The 21,556-nt window shown below is 38.8% G+C and overlaps 1 protein-coding gene across 2 annotated transcripts in view; it reads left to right on the forward strand.

Annotated features, from left to right (window-relative positions):
- Positions 1–21,556, forward strand: part of RELN (reelin) — a 456,663-nt gene that overhangs the window by 197,008 nt on the left and 238,099 nt on the right. For both annotated transcript variants that reach the window (XM_073328520.2, XM_073328521.2), the window contains exons 5-6: positions 4,162–4,194; positions 6,412–6,490. In XM_073328520.2, coding sequence (XP_073184621.1) covers positions 4,162–4,194; positions 6,412–6,490 — 112 coding nt within the window. The remainder of the gene's footprint in view (positions 1–4,161; positions 4,195–6,411; positions 6,491–21,556) is intronic.

A 21,556-nucleotide genomic window follows, 5' to 3' on the forward strand; every position in this document is an offset into this window, starting at 1 on the left:
TGGCTGCAATCTGCTAGGGAAAAAAAGAGGGAGACTAGTATCTTACATATTCTTCACAACATACCATGAGCATCTATTCATATGCCCCTTTGTGAGGAACTGATGTGCTGCAGCCAACAGTCCCTGGATTTGAAATTCTGGGCAAGACTTTTTCCGAGGAGAGCTGATCACCCAGTAACTCACTTCCTCTGTTGGTCTAACAGAGCCCAAATTTGTTAGCTATTAGAGCTCAGCACAAAGTCAATTAGTTTATTAAGGATTTTGCTTGTAAAAGCGAGGATTATGGGCGGCTCCTTATGGTAGGCTTTGCCTAGCCTGTTTTGAGTTATATACACTATGATGTTTACTTACTGCTGTAGACAGGCTCTGAACCCTTCTGTATATGTCATTTTTGCCTACCCACTTTCAGATGTCTCTAGTCTGCACTGGCATTGATGGGACATAGTCACATTTAATTTGTGTTATGTTAGCAGTTCAGTTCTGAGTAGTGCTGACTTTTATTTAGCTAACATGTCAGCTACTGCAGTTTCTCACTATCTTATCTCCCCTTTCCCATTTCTCTCCTCTCCTGTTCATCCAAAACACTGCTTCCTTTCCTGATGATGTAATAACATCTTCCCTTTACTTGTGTCTTTCCACTCGTTGTCCATGTAAAATTCAAACTGTTAATTCAAAGGACTCTGTAATTCTGTCCTCTCTTATATATTTGACTTAATTGGCTCCACCACTCCTATTTATTCCTTTCCTGTTGCTCATGATTCCAGCACAGCTTCCTTTCTCTCCTTCGATCTCTCCTTACTATGTGCCTTCTGCAATGCTGCCCCCTACACTTGGAAAAGATTACCAGTCATTGTATGGCAAGTCTCCTCAGTTTCCTTGTATTGTTCTGTATTGTACCTGCTCGTGCCTGAGCACTGTTGGGCAATGACTATTCTTTGCATGGCACAATTCATGTGTGGTAAAGCACTGTCTATGCACTATAAGTATTTATTATTTATATTAATTGCTATTTAAATAACGTATAATCAACTCATTTACATAGTTTTTAAAAAAGAGAATGTCATCTCCATCGAAGCCATATGCATTTTTAATCCACACACATATGCCATATACATTTCAAGCTATCCACATGTGTGTCTGAGGGGGATTTGTTAATTGAGAATCACAATTTTAAATAAATATTAAAATACTCTTTTCCCCCTCTCATTTGTCAAGTTTTTTTATAGTTTATGATACTTTTAAAAAATAAGTAGGCATTTTTCATGGTTCTATATTATTACTTTGTTTTGGAGCATATGCTATTTTGTTTAACTTTAGTGCAATAACTTGAGTAGACTTAATTTGCCTCTCAGCTGTGCAGTATTGGCCTGCGTATAATTTACGTTGCTTTAAAATAAGTAATCCTTAGGACTGATAAAAAGGGAAGATTTGAGAATAGTTAGAAAACCACTACAATCAATTTTGTGTTATGCTCCAAATTTATAACACTTTGGGACCTTAATTATAATACCTGAAGGTCAAAACAGTGCTGTATTGCAATAAAATATAAAATATAATAAAGAAATTATTCCTGGGGAGATGAAAGTCTAGGTTCATCACTCATTAAATGGTAAGTTCATAGCCCTTGTATAATTTGTCATCTTTAGCTGAGGAATTTGAATGACAAATTAGGTGAAGGGATATCTGAGGCAAAAATATATCAGCATTTGGATACAGTAGAGATTTGGGAATGTAGTCGCCCTCAACAATGTTTATTTGTCAGAAAAGTATTTTGTTCTACATTTAGTGTTTGTCTAACTCCACATTTTGTTTTTCAAATTAATAATTAGTTGTGCTAATATCAATATGCATAATTATCATCAGTTTGGTTTGACGGGCCGTCCATTGTTACAACTAGATTTGTTTTGCAGTATGTTGTGTACATAATTGAAAAGCTTGTGCTTTTATTTTATTGAGCCTCTTAGGAACCTAATCCTGAATTCCTTGTCCACACACAAAGAGACACACCGAAGTCAATGGGATTTATGCGTTTAAGGCTATGTCTACACTTGGAGCTTGGGGTATGATTCCCAGTTCGAGTAGACATACTTGTGATAGCTCTCATTGAGCTAGTGCGCTAAGAACAGTAATAAGAAAAGGTGTACTTGTGGCACCTTAGAGACTAACAAGTACTCCTTTTCTTTTTGCGAATACAGACTAATACGGCTGCTGCTCTGAAACCTGTCAAGAACAGTAATGTAGCTACAGGTAACGCAGGCACCAGCAAGCAGTAACATGGGCTAGCTGCCCTGAGTATGTACCAATGGGACTCGGTCAACTAGCCCATGACACCACTCACCGCTGCCCATGCTACCTTGACTACATTACTATTTTTAGACACTAACTTGATGAGAGATTGCACAGATATGGGCATCTGAGCTGGGAATCACGCTCCCTGCTTCAAGTGTAGATGTAGCCTGGGGGTTGCAGCACTGAGCCCTAGGCTGCTTATTTACTATTTACATAGTAATTTAAGATAGCATCAGGTTGTTTTTTTATTAATACAACATTTTTCAAAACATCATGAGCTGCATTCTCATTTACAGTAAGGCTCGTTAACAGGAGCTTTAGAGAATGTCTACACTGCAAAGGGTCCCTGGAGGGCTTGTTAGTCTAGTTTTTAGCTCGTGCCAAAGCCTTTACCACCACATCCACACTGTTGTTATTACCCATGCTAGCTAGATTAAAGTTAACATGGGTATGCCTACCCATGTTAAAAGCACACCTTCACTTTGCAGTGTAGACATAGCCTAAGAGTGAATTAGAATTAGGCCTCCTAGCTTCATTTCAGTTCAGGGTATATCTCTCTACTTGGAGCACAGAACCTGTTTTATTGGTTTGCTCTCAATAGCTAATGACCTGTTTAAATTCAGATGACACTGGGAAGAAATCCTGCTCAGCCAATTGATCGCTACATCAGTGGCCTACATTATCATAATCTTGTGTCAATGACCAGCAATACAGTGGCTTCTAAACATCCTCTTCCCCAGCTCTGTCCTCACAGGTCTCTATGATCTACTGATGATCTGCATCTAGTAATGTGGAAAAGAAAATGGCTACAATGTCAGTGACAGAAGTCTTGTTCTGAGTCTGACTATTTATAGCATAAATTGTTTTTTTAAACCTATACCATGTCTGTACAGCAAATGAAGAAAGATTGATTTTCCTCTATCATTGTATCAGCAAAGTCACGATCCACAAAATTTTTCCATGTGGTGAACAACTTGGTTAATTCAGGATGTTCCTATCTAGTAAGAGTCAAGCTCTTCCTCTCTGCAAGGAGTTTTCTACATGCTTTCTGCATAAGATTGCTCAGAGTCGGCTGCCCAGCCTGTCTCTGTGGTAGGAGGAACAAATTCAGAATCTTCTCTGGTTTAGTTTCGGATTATCATTATGTAGTGTTAGTAAAAGATCAAAATCTCATAAGATTTGTAAATTTCACACAGGCAACAACCATGCAGTGGATTTTTGCATATATTTTATTGTATCATGGAATTCTGGAAATCACAGATGGAAAAGGCCTATCAAAGACCTAATTCTGCAAGGCACTTAAGCACTTACTTAAACAAATGATTACGTGTTTTGCTGAATTGGGGCCTAAGTCAGTTGGCCCATTCCCCTGGGAACACAAGATTTTCTTTATAATATTATTTTGTAATTCTTTGTATAGTGCAATTTAAATGACCCAAGTGTGCATTCTTTTGCTTCTTATCTTGGGCAACTATTCCATAGTCTAACAGATCTCAATCTCAGGATTTTTTTGCTGATATTCAACTTAATTTTTTCCTGTATTAATATCTTCCAATTATTTTTAGTTATGTCTCCTGGCCCCACTTTAAAAATTTTCTCTCTCTGTCTACAAGTGAAACTGCTTGTAATTGTTATTTAGTGTACTTATTGACTTTTCTTTTAAGTAGAGAACAATTCTACCATCATTTTCTATGTTTGTTTTTATCATATTATTTAATTATACCATGTTCTTCATAAATTAAAACTTCTATATAAATGACTTAATAACATGTATGCTATTACAAGTTATTTTACATTGTACAGAATTTTAATACAGTATTTAATTCCTATTTTAGTCAAAATTCACATATTATGTGTCTTTATTTTCCACAGCTCCGACAGAAGCTTCATTGCATCCTCATCTAGGTATGTGCTAAAAGTGTTTACTATTATTGTCATAAACTTTAAATCACTAGTTTTTTATACATAAATAACCTGTAAAGTCATATAGAAATTGTTGCTTTGGGGAAATACAAATAAATATGAGACTTATTTAAAAGGGATCAAATTAAAACTAGTTCTGGTTGGTTTGCTTTTTACCATGATTTTTTCATTCCCACTTGCTTATTGGCTCTGAGTTCTCACAGCATGAATACATAGTGTCTCATAACTCTCCTCTCTAATTATAGGCTAGAACATCAGTTTGTGATTTAGCCTGTAGTAAGAGATACTGCTCTCATGCACCATCCCTGGAGCAGCCCGATAGGAAGATTGTGCACCTGTTCTTCTTGCTGCTTCAGGGAGGGAGCAAACTACAAAAGATCTATACCGGAGGAATCGTACAACTCCTGATCTGCTGCATTAACTGTGTTGCTGGGTAAATTGAGGGAGGGGTAGTCAAAACTCCGTCCACTCCCACTCCTTCCAATCCATGTGGCATGAAACACTGGCACAAGGGATTAAGGGGCACATTAGCCTGCTTATTACTCTTGTATGTCAGCACAGGAGCAATAGGCCACTGTCTGGCTTTATGTGCTATGAAAACAAATAGAAAAAGATTCAGTTATTCTATGTTCTAGTTGAATTCCTGATCTGACTGAATATCATAACAGATTTTTTTCTGGCTAGTTTTGTGTGTTCTGTTTAACACAGTTCAGAGATGGTGTCACTCGGTGTAGGTACCTCTGAATATGGACACAGTTGAGGTTCTGGTCCATTGTTTGCAGTCCATTTTGCCTTATGTACCTGTGCTGGAGTGCCTACAATGCACTGAAAGAGCAGCTGTCAAGTCCTAAAATAGAGCTTAAAAAAGAGAGACTATAAGGCTGTGTGTCCCAATGTTCAGTACTATCCAGTGATCAGACTTATTTGTTGCTGTCTTTAAAAAATATTTTTGGATATGCCCACAGAGTCTAATTATGATCTCATTTACATAAATGTTAATCAGGAGTAATACCACTGAAGTGTTTGGAGTTATACTGATGTAAAACCATGTGAGGTCAGGATCAGGCTTATCATTTCCAAAATGTTTAAAATGTGGGAATGCACCAAAGGCTTTTCCATTATGTGTTTATCAGTTTGGGCCAGATTCTGATATCCTTGCTCCCGCTGAGTAGTACCTTACTCCATTGTGGTCTCATTCACTTCAGTGAGACTATTTGTGGAGTACTACACTATTCAGCATGACTAAGGTCAGATCAGCGGGTAGTGATCGTTCTGTTGGGGATCGATTTATCGCATCTAGTGTAGATGCGGTAAATCGATCCCCGATCGCTCTGCTGTCGACTCCGGAACTCCAGCAGGGTGAGAGGTGGAAGCAGAGTCGGCGGCCGTCGATCCCATGCCGCGAGGACGTGAAGTAAGTGATTCTAAGTCGATCTAAGATGCGTCGACTTCAGCTACGCTATTCTCGTAGACCAGTGTAGACCAGGCCTAAGGGTATCAAGGGTATTTGTCCATTTATGTCAGCATAACTTTTCCAAAATGACAAAGAGAAATGGTAAACATAAAGGCCGAAAACCACAGAAAGTTTGATTTGGGCAGAAATATACTGTATTTGGTTCACAAAGCAAATCTAGGGGGAAAAATGGTGTTCGATGCTTATAGAGCAATATGTAAAAAAAATTATCATTACTAACTATTAATATACTCCTGAGTATGGTCACAGGAGACTAAGAATCATGGGTTCTGATTCTGATCTTACTTACTCTGATGTAAGCTACCAGAGTCAAGTCCATGGACATTAGAGATGTAAAACACCTGTTAGATCATCTAGTCCATCTCTCTGTCAGTGCAGGAATTTTTCCAACTCTATTTAGAAACAAGAATCAGTGTGAAGGGGAGTTTGTAGCACAGTCCCTTAAAACATTTGTTTTGAATCCTATGAAATCTGTTTGTTTATGTTACATCCAGAGTGAATGAATTAAGACCAGACCAGTACCATAAGAAACTTTTCCCCAGAAAACCTTGCATTACAATACTTATGTTCTTAAAGCTGATGTTTGCTTTGTTAGGTTTGTTGTTTTTACATTACAGTTTTGAAATACTTTTGCTCTAGGTAAGGCAACATATTGTCAGGATTGGTTAGCAAAATGGACCATTACACTGGAATTCTTTCCTACAGTGCTTTATTTCTTTTTTTAGCTGAAATGCATAGTGACAGCATTATCCTACGAGATGACTTTGACTCTTATCATCAGCTAGAATTGAATCCCAGTATGTGGTAAGTTTCAGGTCTCTCCTTCCCTTTACATTTGTTTTAGGAAGTGAATATGCTTCAATTATTATTATGGTTATGTATTTGTATTATGGAAGCATCTAGATGCCCCCAGTGACTTCAGTGGGACGACTCAAAGTATGCAAAATTAAATAAGTGTGTTAGTCTTTGCAGGATCACAACCTATATAAACTACACAGACAAAAGGTGAAATCCTAACCCCGTAGAAATCAATGGCAAATCAACATTGACTTCAACAGAGCCAGGATTTCACCCAAACGGTGGAAGAAAGGCTGTACAATCCCCATTATACGGATGTGGAACTCAGGCATTGAGAGATTAAGTGACTTACCAAGGACATCTGTGGCAGAGCTGTAAACTGAACCCTGCTCTCCTGAGTCATAGCCCAGTGCCTTAGCCACCAAATCATTCTTCCTTTGAGTGGTGTCACTGTATCCTTAGTAAATTTAAAGTTCAGTTTATATTTTGCGCGAAATCAAAAACATTATTTTAAACAGATGCAACATCATTACCCATAATGAACCAATTCCTTCTCCCACTGAAGTCAATGGGAGTTTTTCCTATTACCTTCAGTGGGACCAGAATTTGTCTCAATGGATATGCATAATGATTTGCAGTGTAGCTGTAGCCGTGTCGATCCCAGGATATTACAGAGACAAGGTGGGTGAGGTAATATCTTTTTTGGACTAACTTCTGAGGGAGTGGCTAAGTGTGTAACTTCTGTTGGTCCAGTAGAAGATATTAACTCACCCACCTTGTCTCTCTATACATAATGATGACATTTATGCGAAGATAAATGTGAGAGGATGACATTGAGATGATTCACACTGTAACTTCAAATGAGGTAAGTAATTATAACAATTGTATATCTACCTTATAACTGGGAACAAATCAGCAATTATTAATAAAGCTCTTTTTACAAGTGTATCCCAGAGATACTGCTACTGCACTTTGGCTCTTAAAGCCACAAGACTGCATTATAAATTCCCATTTTACAGTACACCATAGGCACTAACATGCAAATGTTCTTAAATTGCAAGATCACTCTTGACAAGGGCAAGTTACTGTATTGATATATAACAAAGCTATATATATTCATCTATATAAAATAGTCTTGTGTGTCCCTCATCCCCCAACCTCTAAAGGTAGAAACACAGCTTCACCAAGCCATTGTAATGTCACAGTTCTGTCAATAATGACTTGTTAAATGGATGTCTTTCATGTAATGTCACAAACCCGCTGTCCGGTAAATGGGTATTTATATGGAACCAGGAGAGGAACATTGGGAGCAGCATTACCACACTATCAGGGCCACACTATGATACCAAAGGGAATCATGGCACTAGTACAACCCAGTAAACTATAATTCTCCTGGGTACCAGCTAATACCCTTTATTATTATCATATCAGTCTTAAGAGAAAGATTTTAAGTGTGAACATTGGCCAGCTATACCGGATTAAAGACAGGAGACACTGGATGTGGTTTAATTAGGCCACAACTTTATTATTAGATGTTTGCAACTACCTGGCAGATAAAATTGTACAGTGCAGGTAACTCCATGATCATTTCAATAGCTACCTGGGGGCTTCTGTCAGCCTCCCCCACTCTTTTCTGTCCTGGTCCCCAGCCAATCCACTGCTGAGATCTTGCCATCCCCCCTCAAATGAGGGTTAAAGTGGGCTATAAAGGGAGGGGGTGGGTTGGTTCCCAGCCATACCAGTCATAGGTGCCCCAACCCACCCACCCACTCCCATTCCGCTTCTTTAACAAACACCTCCTTTAAATCCTTTACCAAACCATTTATCTGATCACTGTAGCCCCTCCCTATGGAGTACCTGCATTGGACATCCACCACAAAGGGGCACCAGGAATTAGCTTGGCTACTTCCCCCACACAGCCCTTTATTTGGATGGGATTATTAATAATGGTCCCTGCCATTTGGTGCCTCATTCAATTAATACAACTCGCCTTATAGACAGAGAAAGTTTGGTGGGTTAACTTATTCTGTTCAATGAAACTCTTGACAAATGCAAAGCTTCTTCCATGCAATTCAAATTCTGCTTTTTATCTGATGAACAGTGATTGCTTTAGTTCTATTTGTGTTTATGGCTGGTTCTGAAGTATATTTTCCCTGCTGGAGATCTGACTTAGTTTTTCTTTTTTATTACAGTCTGCTATATGTTGTTTTCCTCCTGTGACATCTTTTAGAGTTTCACCTTTTTATGTATCCAGATTGTAGTTTATAAGAATTTCACAGATATTTGTCTGTTGCATATATTTTTTCTAATGCTATCTTTTTCTCTTTTTGTTACATTTTGTATGTTCTCCTTAAGAATTCTGGGCAGATGCAATGAGAATCTGGAATCTCAAAATATAAATATCTCATTTTTCATGGGATTGGATAGATCAAGGGCTTTATAATGGAATACAGAGTAGCAGGCAATGAAGATAATTTTAGTTTCAGTGTGTTAAATAGACTTAAAGGAAAGAAATGAGAGACGGCATTATTTCCACAACAGATGTTTCATCACTCACAGAGGGCCTAGCTACTGGGAGCCTCCATAACTTATTTATTCACTGGGCCCTATTCATAAGTCCATCCTTGCTTCTTAGAAGTCTCAACAGAGAGGCCATGGACTGAACTCCTGTCCCCTAGATTTGGTCCCTCTAATAACCTTGAGACATATTGGTGTGGCAATGTGAAGGGACTTTGCACTAGTGCCATACCTGCTATTTGGGTAAAGGACTCTAGTCTTCACTGTGATGTCTATCCCCTATTATACATCTGTCCAATGGGGTGCTGATCCTCACAGGTCTTTTGGTACCTTTAGAAATAATAATAAGCCTGATACCTTTCAGCAACAATAAATTAAGTTAGAAAAAAATTAAGGGGAAAAGAATAATTCTTGTAAGGTATCCTGCACTTTGCTGCATAGAGGATTTCTCCAGAGACACTGCCTTCAGTGAAGACCTGCTTAAATCAGAAATCTCATTCTTCCTTGACTGTGTAGCTGGAGTTAAGTCAGGGATTACTAATGTTTATGCCAACTACCCTAAAATCGCATTTTTCCCCTGGCAGCTGGTGAGATCCTCTCTTTACCACAAACAATTGCTGTAACTGCAACTGCAGTATTTCCCATCCCATTCTTTCCCTGATTTGCTCTGCTCAGAATGTAGTAGCAGCTGCCTTGCATGCAGCTCTAGTGGGGGCTGGTCACTAGGGGCTAGTGAGACTAAGCCCCACTAATAATTAGTTCTAGCCATTATTTGTGTAAAGATGAAAAGAGGTTTATCATGTTTTCTATTGTCTATTCTTCCCAATCCGTAAATAGCAATTTTGATTTGGTTGTGCTTGATGCTGCCCCAGCCATCCAGAGTACCTTCATGGCATGTACAACTGCAGCCAGGGATGCACAGTTCAAGCGCACCGACAGGCCATTTCATGGCTATATGTGTTTAATTTTCTGAGACCCTGTAGAGACTGAGCATGTCACTTCCTCACTTGTAGAAGCCTCACATGAAATAACTGTATTTTGTCCTGGAGCATTGTACTGATCTGGCTGTTACTGCCTATTGATTTATAACTCCTCACATGTGTTGCAAAAGGACAGTGCAACTAAGATAAATTTCTACTCACACACCAAGACTAAATAAGGGTCATTACAGCTAGTATTTGTGTGCTCTTTATAGCAGTGATAATGACCCCATGGCACAACATTCCAACTTTCCCTGAGGAGAATGTTATAGCAAAGTGCTAAATAACCAGAACGGGCTACAAAATTAGAAAGCAGATCCAGAAAAAAAAAATTGTTAACTTAAGAGCAATGCTTTAACTTCAGCGCAAGAAAACTGGAGAGAGGAAAAATCTCTAAGATCTATAAATTAGTCAAGAACACCTGTTGTCAGTGATCTATCCTGTGCTGTACAAAAGTTCTCATTCAAATAGTAGGCTGCTCAAGATAAGCAGCATACTCATGGGTATATTCAGTAAATTTAAAAAATGATTTAAAATAAAAGCTGCTACTGGCTTAAGTCCAGCAGCTCTCATTACCAGCATGAAACTGTGTTTCATCTCAAATCCCATCAACAGTCATAACAGCGATCACTTACCAAAAAAAAAAAAAAACCCACCTCTTAGACGATGACATGAAGAAAAGCAGAGCATATGAAATCAATCACTAAGAAACAGACTCCAACTCTTATTCATAGCCTATGAGAAATGAAGTGTTCAGATATATAGTGATATTTTCAGTGGCGAAGAGGTGGGTGAAAGTTCTGTGGAAGGAGACAAAGGTCCTAAAATGATCTCCAAATTGCAGTAAAGCCAAGAATGAAACTTCACAAAGATTTATGTGGCTGTTTGAGATGTTTATCCCCATTACATTTCTTGGATCATAGAAGACATCAGGCAATATAATGTCAGCAATCTGGTGTATTCTAGATGGAAACAAGGTGCTGGTAGAAAACAAGATGACAAATGGGGACAAGGTAACAACAGATGTTTGTCTTTCAGCACAATGAGAAAAGAGTAGAAATGGACAGAGGTGGCATTTGTAGAGAGCAGAGGAAAGCAATGGGAGCTCTGCAGAAAGGACATCTAGATGAACATCTATCAATAGTGACACTAAGCAAAAGAAATGAAGAGAAAGTTGAATGAAGATGTAAGGCAAGAAAGTGGCAAAGACTATGCAAAGAGACACACCTAGCTAGGACAGTTAATACTGCTCTCCTGCAGTACAAATGGTATAAGGAATTAGCATTACTGTTTGCACAAAGAGGAAGTGAAGCGCAGCAAATTGAAGTGTTCTTATTTCTATACATGCAAGAGAATAATGATGATCTAGGGAAATACATATCAATTATTTTACTGTCCATATATTTCTGTCAAGCTACTGAGCAATTAACTCTGGAGCAATACATTTCAAATGGAACATGAAGATTTGAGATCAGGATTACTCATACTTCTTATGAGAAAATAATCCTAAAGAAGATGAATGATCAGATTATTAGAAGGACAGCTATCCAGAGCTCTTCACAATATATTTCATAGATGAGATTATGGAAGAAAAGTATCTGAGCAGCTGAACCACTTTATATTCATAGTATCTTAGAAATTAGAGAGAGAAAAGACCTGTTAGGTCATCTAGTTTATCCCCTTACTAGTGCATGAGTATTCCTTACACTATATTTATAGACAATGCTTCCCTACTGAGAGACAGCACATACATAAATAGTAAGGGTTCATGCAGGATCTGAGCTATGAAAAACAAAAATCTGGGGACAGAAAATAAAAATAATGCTTATAATCAAGCAGAACAATTATATCAGCAACATAGTTGAGCAAAAATGGAATCATACATCTACTTTGCTGAGGTTACATGAAGTCGATATAAAAGAACTTGAAATGATTTAGTTATTCAAAACAAGTTGTCTACAGAAGAACTTTGTGTCACAATATCTCTGTCAGTTTGTCAAAATTGTACGTAAATATATCTAGTACATGATCAGCAGTGACTGACTGAGTGATGGCTTTTCTTGATAATCTGGATGCAGTCAGAAACCAAGTGACTTTAACTGAGAAGGGTACTATTACGTTTCTCTTTTACAGTAAATCTCTTATGAGAATTTTGAAGTACTTGATTAATATTCATTACTTCTCAAGATAACCCTCCGAATCAGGTTAGTATAATCCCAGTCTTAGAAACATGTGAAACTGAGCCACAAGAGATGTTTAAGCCAAAATTTTCAGAAGTGTCTGCTAATTTGGGAGCTTAAACTTGAAACACTTAGAATCTGATTTTCAGAGATACTGAGCATCCATAGCTTTCACTGACTTCAAGTGGAGCTGTGGGTGCTTAGCAGCCTGATAATGAGCCCCTCTATGTTTCAAATTGGACACACAGAAATCAAGAAACTCAATATTAGTGGAAACTTGGGGAAAATGTTGGCTTTAGTGACTTACCCAAGGTCATACAACAGTAAAGAGTAAGGAAAACGTATCAGGATTCCTGACTCTCAGTCTGGCTTCTGTTAATTTCCTGAATATACTGATAGCTTCTGGATTGTCTTATTTTTATTATGGAATGGAATAATGAAATTCACAAATAAAGAAAGCAGTTTGATCTGTGTATTTTCTGGACACTAATGTGCTATTATTATAGATACGATACCACTCTGAGCTGGTCAGAAATGTTCAAAAGTCCCCTGAAATTGATTTTTTCTTATTCCTATCTTTTATGCATGCTGAAATCCATAGACATGATACATTCTTTTTCAGAAGAATCACTGGAAACACACAAAACAAATATTCTCTACCTTCCCTTCCTATGCCTTTCTCCTGATAATACTCTGACTTCCCCTCATACACACCTTACCTTTATTGTAAAGAAAAATAAAATTATGGGCCACATTCAGCCCTGGTTTAAGTGGACAGAAATCATAATGAAGTCAATAGGAGGTGCACCAGCTTACATAACTATTCTTTCATAATGATTTACTAAGCTGCAGCAATATTAATTGCTAAGAGTACCTTAATGTGATTGTATAAAGGAAAAACTACTTTCTGGTATAATATCTCATTCTGTTTTGGAAAACAGAACTGAACCTGACCTTAAGGAGAGACTCCTGTAATAGACTTTGGTGAAAGAAAGCCACCCCTACAATGAATTGACCCAGGGCCAAATCTGAAGAGACTGAGAATAACAAATCCAATCAATAATTCACCACATCTAGAAAAAGCATCTGAAAATCTTACATCAATCACTCAGTACATCTTAACGCTCATAAATCTGCAGGGCATTGTGTTCTCACAAAGTTGTTCTGTTCTGCAGAAAGCCAGCTACAATAAAGAACCTTATTTCAGTTACCTCAGGAGAGTTCTCATGGGAAGCCAGAAGAACTGGTAAATGAGAATGCGCAGCTGCATGAAACACTAACCACCAATTCACCAGGACTCAGAACTATCTTCATGTGGATGAACGAGCATTTATATATTGTGACAAAGGTCTGTCCTTGCCTCCGTGGGTCCCACATTTCCTGGCGGATTTCGCTAGCCTCAGAGGCTCACTGTGACCCTCCAGGTAGCCCTTCTCTCTCTAGAGACAAGGGTCACAGTCTACTGACCCATTTTCATCATAAGCCGGTGAGGAGAAGCTATCCTCCCTTGCACAGTCTCTGTTGTCTCCCAGTCTCAGTGATTAATCATGGGGGCAAAAAGGGGTGGAGAGCCCATGCTCTCCCTCTACTCTGGGCTCCAGCCCCGGGACCCTAATAGTATCTGCTATGGTAGCTGACCTTTTAGAAACATGACACATACAATTCCCTAGGCTAATTCCCCCACAGCAGCCCCCACTTCCTCAAACTCCACTTCACCTTTACCTCAGGGCCTCCTTCCTTGTGCCTGATATGGTGTGTACTGCTCAGTCTCTCCAACAGCACAACTTCCTCCCACAGCTCCTGACATGCACTCCCACCTGACTAACTGGGAGGCTTTTAACTAGTTTCAGCCAGCCCCTGATTAGCTTCAGGTGTCCCAATCAACCTAGCATCCTCCCTGCCTTCTGGAAAGTACTTAATTGGCCCCAGGTGTCTTAATTGACCTGGAGCAGCTGCCATTTAACTTATCCTGGTACCAGGGATTTGTTTAGCCTGGAGCTAATATATCTATCTCCCACCAGTTTTCTATAGCCATCTGGCCTTGCCCCGTCACTATGTATATATCCAATATCTGACTATTGGAAGTGAAGTGAATCCATCTGGATAGCTCATTTTCACTGGCCCATAACTCAGAACAGACACCCATTTGAATGTCTTAACTACTGTGCCATAAACAGCTCCATGTGGTACTCATGGACAGTCTTTTTGCTGACTATGCTTATGGCCATCTGTTGGGACAGCATTATGGCTGCTCACAAGTTGATCCAGGCTGAAGCACTTGCAGTAATGGTGCATAAGTTGAACATTATGAGAAATTATCAGTCTATGCAAAATGAGTCAGGAAGGAGAATTGTACCATGATGACCATAGGATACTGACATCAAGAAAAGAAAATAGTGGATGCCATGACAGAGTTGCATTGGTTCTAAAGCCGAAGGTAAGCCAGCCTTTTATGGCATTTAACCCATTATCTCCTCATATGCTGAAGGCAAGATTCAGTATCAAATCCAGTGCAGCTACAATAGTACAAGTATATGTGCAGTCCTCAGCAAATCTCTGGTGAAAGAAGAAATGAATGTTGACGAGACATGGAATAGTATATAAAATGGGATTATGAGAGTGACTGAACAAGTATTGGACTACAAGCCCAAAACAAAGAAACCAAGTTGGATAGTGGTTGAAGTGCTGCAGTTGAGTGACAAGCGTAGGACAATAAAGGAGAATAGGAGGGTGTAAGTCTAAGAGATGAGTACAAAAGGCTGAACAAAGAGATAAAACAGAAAGCAGAGAGACAAACACCTGGATATGCAAAGCAGAAAACTTTGTGTGAGGAGAAATACAACACAATTGTATCACAAGTTAAGAGAACTGAATGAGACATATGAGTTGAAGATGTCAGCAGTGAAAGATAATCACGGACAAGTAATTGAGGATGAACAAGCAAAGAATAAGCAATGGAAAGAATATTTTGAACAGCTGTACAATGTGCAAAACCAGAGTAGATTGAAGTGGTCCTGGAGAAACTTTCCCAGCACAAATGAGGGACAGCAGATATCAAAATTCTTAGAAGAAATAAAGATCCTGATAGAAAGTTTGAAAAAGAAAAAGGTACTGGGAATTGACAACGACAGAGCTGCTGCAAGCAGGTGAGGAACACATGGTAAAGGTGATGCACAAGCTGTCCATTAAGATTTACAAACAAGAGCAAATGCTGAATGAATCGGGGAAAGTTATAATAGAACCAGTCTATAAAAAAGGAGATAAAAGTGAATGCAAGAACTACAAAGGAATCAGATTACTGAGTGTGCTGGGCGAAGCATTCACCAAGACATTGCTGAGGAGAATGAAGAGATATGTAGATGTGGCACTTACACAGGAACAGGCAGGATATAGACCAGGATGAAGTACAACAGATCAGTAATTCATGATTATACAGATACCAGAGAAGTACACAAAACACAAATGAACCTGTTGTAACTATTTTATGGACTTCAAGATGGCTTTCAATAGCATTTGTCAGAAAGAGCTGTAGCAAGTTGTAAGAATGTATGAGATGCCCAAAAAACTGATCAAGCTGACAGAAAACATCTACAACAAGACAGTGTGTAAGGTGAGAGTACACAAGAAACTGATGGAATGTTTCAGGATGACCATAGGAGTTAGACAAGGATGCATGCTATCACCAGATTTGTTTAACTGAGTACTGGAAGCAGTAATGGCTGTAGCATTGAGAGATGAAACAGGAGGAGTCATATTACGTGGTAGGACAGTGCATAACTTTAGATTTGCAGGTGATATTGACCTCACTGCATTGACCAAGGAGGATTTACAGAGAATAAATGACAAGGTAGATCAGGAAAGCATAAAATTTGGATTGAAGATAAAAAGAGGAAAGACAAAAAATATGACAATTGGAAGACAAGAGAAAGAGGTAAAGATCAAACTCTGATACGAAGAACTAGAACCTGGCAGAAGAGAATACTTGAGAGTTTAAAGACTACAAAAATTAAAAATGAAGAGAGAAAAAATGGCTAGGGCAAGAAATAAAGCTGTTACAGAAGAATCAAGAAAGACGACGGCAAAGGTTTGGACACATGTCAAGAATGGACCCAGAAAGGATACCATACATGGTGATATGGGGAAAGGCCAAGGATGTTTTGAATAGACATGGTGAAGAATGACATAAAACAAAAAGATGTAAAGATAAAAGAAGCTATGAAGCTGGTATATGATAAAGTGGTGGAAAGATTTCATTCGGCCCCTTCTGTGCTGTTGAGCTGACAGACAGGAATCAAAGAAGAAGAAGAAGATGACAAGTTGATCAGATGATTTTGCAATGTCATAGGCCCCAGTAACTGTGGTTCCATCACTTGAGCAGGAATATATTATTACTACTTTATTGATTTGTTTATGCTAGCACTCAGAATGTGTTAAAGGCTTTTCAGACATTCAAAAAAGGGACAGCCCAGCTCTGAGGAGTTCATATAAAATCTTAGAGGAGACTAAGGAAAGACAGGCAAGTAACATAAGCTAGGAGAAGGGGGTAAACAAATAGGGATTTTTATACAAATCAGTTATGAGCTCTGTAGAAGTCCATCTTTTGTGCCAGCAGTGAATCACTGGCATCTCATGTCTCCTTACCTTTCATCTGATCTCATGAAGGATACACCATCAAAAGAATAAATGAAAAGTGGAAGTAAAGAAAAAAAGCCCTAAACAGACTGAACTACAACAGAACGTGGGGAAACCATTTGCATATCATTCTTAATATCATGGAAATGTCCAAGTCTCAGGCAGTCTATGTGAGAGAAGCCTATGGGATCAGTCAATGGACAAGCTTAACTATAGCATAGTAAATCTAATAGAATCAAAGACCAATTTGTATATCTGCCCTAAAACATAGGCTAAACCAGCAAAGGGGAGCAATAGCCAACTCAGTTGGATACGCAGTGCTATGTCACAATATACAGAAGGCAAAAGTTACTGTGAACAGTAGCTCATGCTCTTCTGTAAATAAGAGACACCGTTTATGTAAATCTGTAGGTATGACCACCATGACCAAGAGACTAAAAATGCCAGTTATCAGAGTGCAAACTGGTATCAACAAGAAATAAATGGGATGGAACAAATTCATCCTTTGCTCCAATAGAATTATGTCAGGAATGAATGCGAACCTACGTGTTTGATGTAGAAGGTCTAGTTTCTGTTGGATATTGACATTGCTATCCTTTGGTTAATTGTTCTCTACAGTCAGTATTCTGTCATCAGTGTGAGCCAAATCCTATATGTCATCCCAATCAGCTGATGACTCTGATTGTATATCATAGAATCTTAGAGTTACAGCCATAAGGGATCACCAGATCATCTAGTCTGACCTCCTGTGTATTTCAGGCAACCAGCAACACCCAGCCACACACACCAAAATTAGACCAAAGTATTATAATCCTGAGGAAACTAAGATGTTGTGTGCCACAAGCAGAGAATTGGAGGGGGCAAGATGCACCAATGCCAAAGGCCCCTGCAATGACAGGGAATTTATTAATTTGAGATATACCCAGATGAGCCCAGCAAGCAACCCGTCTCCCATGCTGCAGAGGGATGTGAAAAATTCTCAAGGTCACTGCCAATCTGATCTGGGAAAAATATATTTATGCACCCATGAGTTTTATAAGGGAGATTTTATAAGAGGGAGATAAAACTTTGAACTCTTAGTCATCCTTTGGGGAGACTTTTTATTTTCAATGTTTAATTCAACTTTGATTGTGCAGCTTTTCAGCTCTTAGACTCCAGTAAAAATACACATTGATAATGGAAGGCAGCTGAAGCATTAGTCAAACCTTGAAGCATCATTTTGAATTGCCAGTTACCAAACGGCATAGTGAAGGATGTCTTTGGATAGTCTGTGAGTTCTACTGGAACTTGATAGTATCCTCTCTTTAGATCCAATACAGAAAACCATTTAGATCCTGCTAATAAGGCAAAGGTTTCTTCTATCCTGGATAATGGATAGGAATCCTTTCGGGTAATGCTGCTCAGTTTTCAATAATCCACCACCATCCTGAGAGCTCCAGTCTTCTTACACATCAGCACCACAGGTAATGCAAATGGACTATGTTTCCTCATCCTCTCCAAGGGCCATCAACTCGCATAGATTTTCAAAATCTGAAGGCAAAACCCTTCCAGTTCTTCCTTTAAGAGGCACATTATTTGTGAGCTCAATCGATATGTCACTTCTGAAACTCTTCCAAAGTCTAGATCATGAACAGCAAAAGCTTTATAAGCTTCCTTACTGACAGTCTCAGCAATCCTTTCCCTCTCAGCAGCACTGAGAGGGGATCCTTCAAAGTCCAGTGTAATATGACACTGTCCCTCTCTTCAGTTGCAACTGCTGAAACCTGGGTTGGTACTGGTTTTATCCACTCAACTGCTTACCCCTTCGCAATGACAATGTGAGGTTTCAATATGACGTCCTTCCTTGTTAAGTTCTTGACTTGTACCCCTATTCTCATACTGGAGCCAGTGACTTTAACAAATTGAGACAGAACTGCTAGCCCACCAGGTCCAACTGCAATACCTGGATCTTCCAGCATTACAACAGTTTCCAATTCATTCACAGCAAATTTCAGAATTCTGGCACTGTTTTGGATGTGCCAGGTGGAATTGTCACTGATTTTCTTCCTCTCGGGACCACTTCAGCCCCTTCTATCTGAAGTATATTGCCAATAGACTGTAACTTTTGATAAGACGAATACTCATAATAGAAAGTTTCACATATGCAGGTCACTTGAAAAGCAGTATCTATTAGGCGGGTACTCTTTACCCCATCTAGGTAAACATAGCCATGACAAGCAGGTCCCACTAACTGCTGGATGGCCTCACTCACACTCATTTGGGTAGCATCTGTTTCCTGAACCCATTGACTAGCAGCTTTGCTCTGAGAGTTGTTAGTTTCTTTTCTTCCTGGCTCAAACTTGCTCTGAGGTCTACCCATCAGTTGCTGATGTACTAGATTGGGATTAGACAAATTCTCAAAGTTGTTCTGAAAATGTGCCCACCGTTAAAAACATAAAGGTTTTCTTCTGTTAAATCTTGGTATTGCTTGTTTATTACATTGTTTGGGTCTTTGATGAGTGAATAGTGTATTTGAAGCAGATATTTCAGAACTTGGCTGGGTCATCTGCAGTCCCACCAACCAGCACTCATCCTGCAAATATTTTTCCTTCCAATCTATTGCAGAGGCTTCTTCATGGGCACTGGAAGTATTTTCAGATACCGTTATCAACTGAAAACTACTCCCACACAATGGCATTCCTTTTTCTTCTAGTTCTTGTCAAAGTTTTCTCTTTGTTTATGAGAGTGCTCACTTTCAGTGGATCTCACCTCAAAAAGGAATGCGGCATAAGAGATGCTCCTTTTTCTACCACTACCGTTAATCCCTTTTATTAAGAGTGTATTTAATAAAGATTAATTAATGAACAGAACAGGCAATCATCAAGTGATCCATTCCTGTTGTCCAATACTCGCTTCTGGCAATCAACGAGTAGGGACCAGAGCATGGGTTTGCATCCCTATCTTTGCTGATAACCATTGATGGACCTATCCTCCAGGAACTTATCTAGTTCTTTTTTGAACCCAGTTCTAGTTCTGACATTCACAACATCCCCTGCCACGAGTTTCACCGATTGACTGTATGCATCGTGTGAAGAAGTATTTCCTTTTGTTTGTTTTAAACCTGGTGTCTATTAGTTTTCCTGGGTGACCGCTGGTGCTTGTGTTATGTGAAGGAATAAATATCCAGTGGGTATAGAAAATAAACTATAAGTTATACAACAATCCTACAATTGGCTCTGAGCAGGTGACCATAGATCACAGACACTTATTCACTTCCTTATTCACTTTCGCCACACTAGTCATGATTTTATAGACCTCTATCATATTCCCTTTTAGTCATCTCTTTTCCAAGCTGAAAAGTCCCAATCTTTTTAATCTCTCCTCATACAGAAACTGTTCCATACCCTTATTCATTGTTGTTGCCCTTCTCTCTGCCTTTTACAATTCTAATTTATCTTTTTTGAGATGGGGTGACCAGAACTGCACCCAGAATTCAAGTTGTGGGCCTATCAGAGATTTATATACTGGCATTATGATATTTTCTTTCTGATTATCTATCCCTTTCCTAATGATTCCCAACATTCTGTTAGCTGTTTTGAGTGACACTGCACATTGAGCAGATGTTTTCAGATAACTATCCACAATGACTCCAAGATCTCGTTCTTGAATGGTAACAGCAAAGTTAGACCCCATCATTTTGTATGTATAGTTGCTATTGTGTTTTCCAATGTACATTACTTTGAAATTACCAAAATGATATTTCATCTGCCATTTTGTCACCCAATCACCTAGTTTAGTGGGATTCCTTTGTAACATTTCACAGTCAACCTTGGGCTTAACTATCTTGAATAATTTTGTATCATCTGCAAATGCCATCTCATTACTTACCCCTTTTTTCAGATCATTTATGAATATGTTGAACAGCACACGTCACCGTACAGATCCCTGGGGGATACCACGATCTACCTCTTTGCAATCTGAAAACTGACTATTTCTACCTTTTGTTTTCTGTTTTTTAACCAGTTACTGATCCATGAAAGGACCTTTCCTCTTATCCCATGACTGGTTAGTTTGCTTAAGAGCCTTTGGTGAGGACTTAAAGGCTTTCTGAAAGTCCAAATACACTATATCCACTGGATCACCCTTCTCCACATGTTTGTTGACCCCCCTCACAGAATTCTAATAGATTGGTGAGGCATGATTTTTCTTTGCACAAGCCATGTTGACTCTTGCCCAACAAATCATATTCATCTATGTATCTGATAATTTTGTTCTTTACTATAGTTTCAATCAATTTGCCTGGTCCTGAATTTAGGCTTATCGGCCCGTAATTGCCAGGGTTGCCTCTGGAGCCTTTTTTTTAAAATGAGTAAAAGCACATAAAATGAGTAACAGCATATTGTTAGCAGGAATATGGATTATTTAAATAAGATCTATTATAGTCTATGACTAAATGAGTCCAGTGTTACAAAACTACTCCAGGAAACATGTTTAAAATGGTCCATAGGTAGTATGCTGATATTTGAAATATATGCAAAAAGAAAAGGAGTACTTGTGGCACCTTAGAGACTAACCAATTTATTTGAGCATGAGCTTTCGTGAGCTACAGCTCACTTCATCGGATGCATACCGTGGAAACTGCAGCAGACTTTATATACACACAGAGAATATGAAACAATACCTCCTCCCACCCCACTGTCCTGCTGGTAATAGCTTATTATAATAATAGCTTATAATAATTAATATAATTAATAGCTTATAAGCTATTACCAGCAGGACAGTGG

This window comes from Lepidochelys kempii, chromosome 1 (assembly GCF_965140285.1).
Source record: "Lepidochelys kempii isolate rLepKem1 chromosome 1, rLepKem1.hap1, whole genome shotgun sequence".
Lineage (NCBI taxonomy): Eukaryota > Metazoa > Chordata > Testudines > Cheloniidae > Lepidochelys > Lepidochelys kempii.